This window comes from Acanthisitta chloris, unplaced genomic scaffold, assembly GCF_000695815.1.
Source record: "Acanthisitta chloris isolate BGI_N310 unplaced genomic scaffold, ASM69581v1 scaffold12664, whole genome shotgun sequence".
Taxonomy (NCBI): domain Eukaryota; kingdom Metazoa; phylum Chordata; class Aves; order Passeriformes; family Acanthisittidae; genus Acanthisitta; species Acanthisitta chloris.
The window spans coordinates 26,924-31,908 of NW_008671031.1; the positions used below are offsets into that span (position 1 = coordinate 26,924).

At 47.4% G+C, this 4,985-nt stretch overlaps 1 protein-coding gene across 1 annotated transcript; it reads right to left on the reverse strand.

Annotated features, from left to right (window-relative positions):
* Positions 1-2,044: 2,044 nt before the first annotated feature.
* On the reverse strand, positions 2,045-3,093 carry MCHR1 (melanin-concentrating hormone receptor 1; the record flags this gene model as incomplete). The annotated part of the gene is made up of 1 exon (XM_009073936.1): positions 2,045-3,093. A coding segment is annotated over one exon (1,049 nt), but the record flags the coding sequence as incomplete, so codon positions are not given.
* Between the last annotated feature and the right edge of the window lie 1,892 nt (positions 3,094-4,985).

The window sequence follows — 4,985 nt, forward strand, 5'->3', positions numbered from 1 at the left end:
CTCCACTCATACTTTCCTTATGGCTGGTATTAAAGGAAAAACCCACCCAGTCAGTACCAGCTCCTTTCCCAGAACAGTGTGCCAGTTCTTCCCTTCACTTCCTCATGGGAGAAAGGTAACACAATAGCTTCCCTTGTCCTGAGGGCAAGTCTGGCTGGCACAGCACACATCTCTCGACCTTTGCTCCTGAGCCCTTCAGGGAGAGTACTGACCAAAGAGCAAAGCAGCACCATGAAACCCAGCAGGTGAAAATTCCTGGCAGTTAAAACAGGGCAAAGATTTTCAAGTCATAAAGCTTGAAAGTTCCGTGTGTGTCTGTCTTTATTGCCCAAGGAAACGTGGGCAAAAAGAACAACAAGGTACCCTCAGTCACAGTGTGGATGTGCTGCTGTGGTGGGTGCAGACTGACAGAGCTTGGGATGAAAACACAGAGACCTTGTCCTGAGGTTTGTCCAATGACTTCAAAAGCAACATGCTGCATCTGTTGATATGAAAAGTGCTGGTGTTACACACCTGCCTGCTTTGACTGCCAGAGGTGAGTGAATGGCTGTGTGTTCTCTACAGAGTGTGTGCTAAAGCATTGGGTGTACTTAAAAATACCCACAAGACTGATGTGTGTGCATTAGGTCACCTGTAAGTGTGTGTGTTTGGCTCAGCAAGTCCTGTAAACACCTACAAGTGTGATGTGTGTGCATTAGGTCACCTGTAGTGTGTGTGTGGCTCAGCAAGTCCTGTGCAGTGACACAGTTTTGCTGTGTAGCTGTGTAAGGGTGAATTTCTGTTCTGGGTGTATCGTGGGTGGCTGGTGGCATGAAACCATAAGCACGGTAACAAATTCCTTTGTGCTGTTTGATGCTTTTAATTCTCCTTTATGTTAGATTCATCTAGAGTAACCAGTTCCTCCCTGTCTGACAGAGTGTGGAACAATGCCTGCACGGTCCCTGTGGAGCTCAGCTCAGGCTGTTGGTGTAATCCCCCGGTGCTTAGCTGAGCTGTGCTGTCTTTTCTCTAGTCTTTATAATGAGCAAAGTTATTTCCTAACCTCTGACTGTTAAAGCCGCATATACAACACAGAGACATTTAATTTTCCTTCTTTTAACTTTGTGTAAAGCGTTTGTTACTTGGAGGAAGCTGCATAAGCAACTCTGCTTCCCCTGAGCTGCTTTTTCACAGCTTCTCGCTCCGCAGAGCTCTGCACATTGTGTTTTTTTAGTCCTGTTTAAAACCCTCTGCCTGGGGTTCCCCAATGGCCATGCAGACTGAGAGGCACAAGAGCAGCATGAGGAACTAGCACTGTGAAAATCTGCTCATTGGCATGAAAAGCCACAAAGCTGGTGTTAGCAGCAGTGGTTTGGAGAATTCTTTGCAGTCCCTTGAAGCAGTGTGATTATTATCTGCCTGGTTTTGCTTGAAATATTTAGGATTAGCATCAAAATGAGCCAGTTGTGGAAAATGTCTTGGTGGCCAAACAATGCAGCCCACTGGAGGAACACAGGGCTGGGCTCAAAGGCCAGGGAACAGAACTTGGTGAGACTTCTGGTCCCAAGATCTGTCTATGCTCCTAGGATATCAGCACAGCCATCAAACTTTGCAGATTGCTTATAAAAAAAATAAATATATGACACTGTGATTCAAAGGTTCAAGTTTTGAATGAAGAAACTTTATATTGACAAGCTGCTTAGGACCTCAGTTGGGGCCAAGAGATGAGGAATCTTTGAGCAAAAGGTGTTGATGAGAGGTTTACTCTTCCAGGGTGAGCACTCCCCCTGGAAATCCTTTCTGTCCTTTCTCTTTTTTCCATTCATCCTCTTTGGGGGCTCAGTGGTGAGAGTCCTGTGCAGAGTGGAAAGAAGCAGCAGTATGCAGCACCTCACAGGCCAGGGGCAATGTAGGAGCAGAGCCCTGCAATGAAAAAGGGAGGCACCTGGACTCTTGGAGGTGGAAGCTTGTAGTCCAAATGATTCTCCAAGAACTGCCTGGACCTGTTGCTTCTCCATCAACTTACAGATCTGAAGGCTTTCAGCTGCAGTCGCTTCAGGGTGACCTAGTGAACAGCCACAGTCACAGGCAGTGAACGTGCAGAAAAGTCCTCCAGAAACTGAGTCTGCTGGGTGGATTCTGGTGCCAGTTTCAGGCATACACTGGCCTCTGTCATGCTGTTGTTGTTGGCAGAGCTGCTGTTGCGACATGGCTCTTTGGCAGGTCGGATGGCCACTAAGAACTGGCGCTTGAAGGTCTCGCTGAGGGCAATGTAGAGGAAGGGGTTGAGGCAACTGTTGGTGTAGCCCAAGCTAATGGCAAAGTTGTAAGCATAGAAGAAGGCCATGGAGGGTGTTTCAATGCCCAGGTGAACCAGCTGCAGGATGTAGAAGGGAGCCCAACAAATAAAAAAGGCAGAGCAGATGGCAACTGCCATACGGGTGACTTTCTTCGTCCGTACCCGGAGACTCCTTTGGGGCAGTGGGACTACAGTGGTGGCCATGTGCTGGAGGATCTTAAAATAGACCACACAGATGATGATCAATGGCACAGCAAAGGCCAGCATGAACTGATAGAGGGTGAACCAGTAGATATCAGTCTCTGGGTTGGGAAGCAAGAGAGCACAGCGGACAGTCCCATCCTCCAGAGGCATAAGACCTGCATACATCCACACAGGAATGATGGTCAGGAAGGAAAGGAGCCACACCAAGCAGATAACTAGACCTGCAACACATGGGGTCCGGACATAGGTGGATTTTAGGGGGTAGACAGTTGCCAGGTAACGGTCCAGTGTCATCACTGTGAGGATGTTGGTGCTGGTGATCTGGCTGTTTGTGTCCAGGGCGGTGATGATGGTGCACAGAGGAGCTCCAAAGTACCATGAGCCATTGCCTAAGAGCTGGTGGATGAGGAAGGGCATGCCCAAGAGGAAGAGGAGGTCCACAATGGAGAGGTTGAAGATGAAAATGTCAGGAACAGTCTGTTTGCATCTCAGCTTCTTCTTCTTGATGATAGTGTAGATGACAATGAGGTTTCCCACAATGCCCAGGAAGCAGATGATGCTGAAGAGACTGGGCATGATCACATTGGTGTATGGTGCTGGCTTCTCTGCTGCTGCCAAAACAAACCAAAGCAGTGAATGCAACCCAGAGGCAAACTCTTTACAACCCTCTATGCTTGCCCTGTCCTGCTCCTGGATCCATCTCGATCAAAGACTTAGCATGGAATGATTTTTAATACCCTTTACAGTACTTGGAAAGGCATAGCTGGGGATTTGATACTTTCTTCTCTGCCACTTAGTACATGCAGCACACCACCCAAATCTGGCCATGTGTAGGCATCTTTCCTCAGCTCTCCTGATGTGCTTCTGTCCTGTTCTGAAACTCTCCAGCCCTTTTGTGAGGGGGACTAACATCAAGCTGGCATTGCCTCTGCACTCACCAGTGTCTGACAGAGTTCATAGCAACTTTTACTCCAGGAAGTGCTGAGTGTCCAGCAGTTTGTGAGGATAGTGGGTGAGACAGCTGGTGCTTAGCACGTTGGAGAAGTAAGGCCTCTCTGTGGGTGCCAAAATCTGGGTATAGTCAATGCTCAAGCTGTTGTCAGAAAGTGTCAGTTCCTCTGTTGAGTAGTTTATCTGTTGTGTAGTATGAGACACAGAGTTCATTGACCGTGCAGGCAGATAGAGCTAATGCTTGTCTGTGTTGTGAGATCTGGGACTGTACCCTGGCTGTGTCCCAGTTCTTGCAGGGTTAGGACAGAGCATGCTCTCTCCCCTGCCTCTCTCAGATTCTCTACTTTATTTCCTAGAAAGAAAAACAGGTGTGTGACCAGACAGAGATTTGGGAACATGTTTGATTGGCCCTTCAACAGGGAATGCCCTCTTTCTACAAGGAGAAAACCAGCTTAAGCAGCTGTCTCTGAGGTCTGGATGTATGTGGATTTCCAAGGAAAAATTCTTGCCTGATAACAATTAGCTTATTGACACTGAAGCTTGACTTGCTCTTTCGGGGTGGGAGGTCCAAACATAATCAAATTCACATTTGCCTTGTCCCTAAACCAGGTTTAACATCACATTTTGAAGTCACAAGCTCTTGGGCACAGAAGGTGGTGTGGGAGGCAGTGCCCTCTGTTCTGCAGGACTCGGTGTGTAGTGGAGTCTGAAATTGCCCTTCCTAGTTGAGGCAAATCTCATTTTATTCCTTTACTCCTCTCTTATGGGACCTGATGGGGGTTTTTTTTCCCTAGGAAAAGGCTTTGTGTGAGTTATGTATAAGGCTGTTACAAGGACCTGCATGACAGCCTTTAAGCCTGGACTGCCTTTCTTTGAATTGCAGATGATTCAATGTGGTGTTAATTGGAAACGCTTTCAGTTGCTGAACCATTCCATCTCCTTAGCAGCAGAAGTGGGGAAGCCTCCTCCAGCAGAATCTAGGAAATCTTGAAAATAAGATCAAGTGTATTAACAGATACTCATAGGTGTAGTTTTGGCCAAAGCAGTTTGCTAAGGTGGTATTTGCTGACTTTGTCCTCTGGAATTCTTGAGTACAAACTTCTCCACATTTACTTCGGTGTGACAGAGAAGTTTGACTGAATTGGCAAGATAACTGGGGCTACACCGCTGGCTTGTGGCTGGAAAAGTGTGTGCCATGTCAATTGTGTGTAATATTTCAGTGCTTTTAGAAGTGAGCCGTGATGAGCTGCCACTGGCTCAGTCCTTCTGCCAGTAGGAAGCAGCTAGTTTAGGCATAAGCAAGGCTAAGGCTAATGCCAGAGCCCAGTAGAGCAGTTGCTGCACCATTTTATTGTGAAACCTTTCTGCAGTGGTCAGAAAACAGCCACTGAGGCACAGAACTGGCAGGGCTCTGAAAGTGAAAGCCAGGCTTGGTTGATAAGACAAAAAAAACCCTTGTCTAGATTATTCATGGGGGTTTAAATGGTCCTTGTTCCTCCTGGTGACTCATTAATGCAAGGCGGTGTCACCTGTTAGTGGCTGGGGTCTTTTT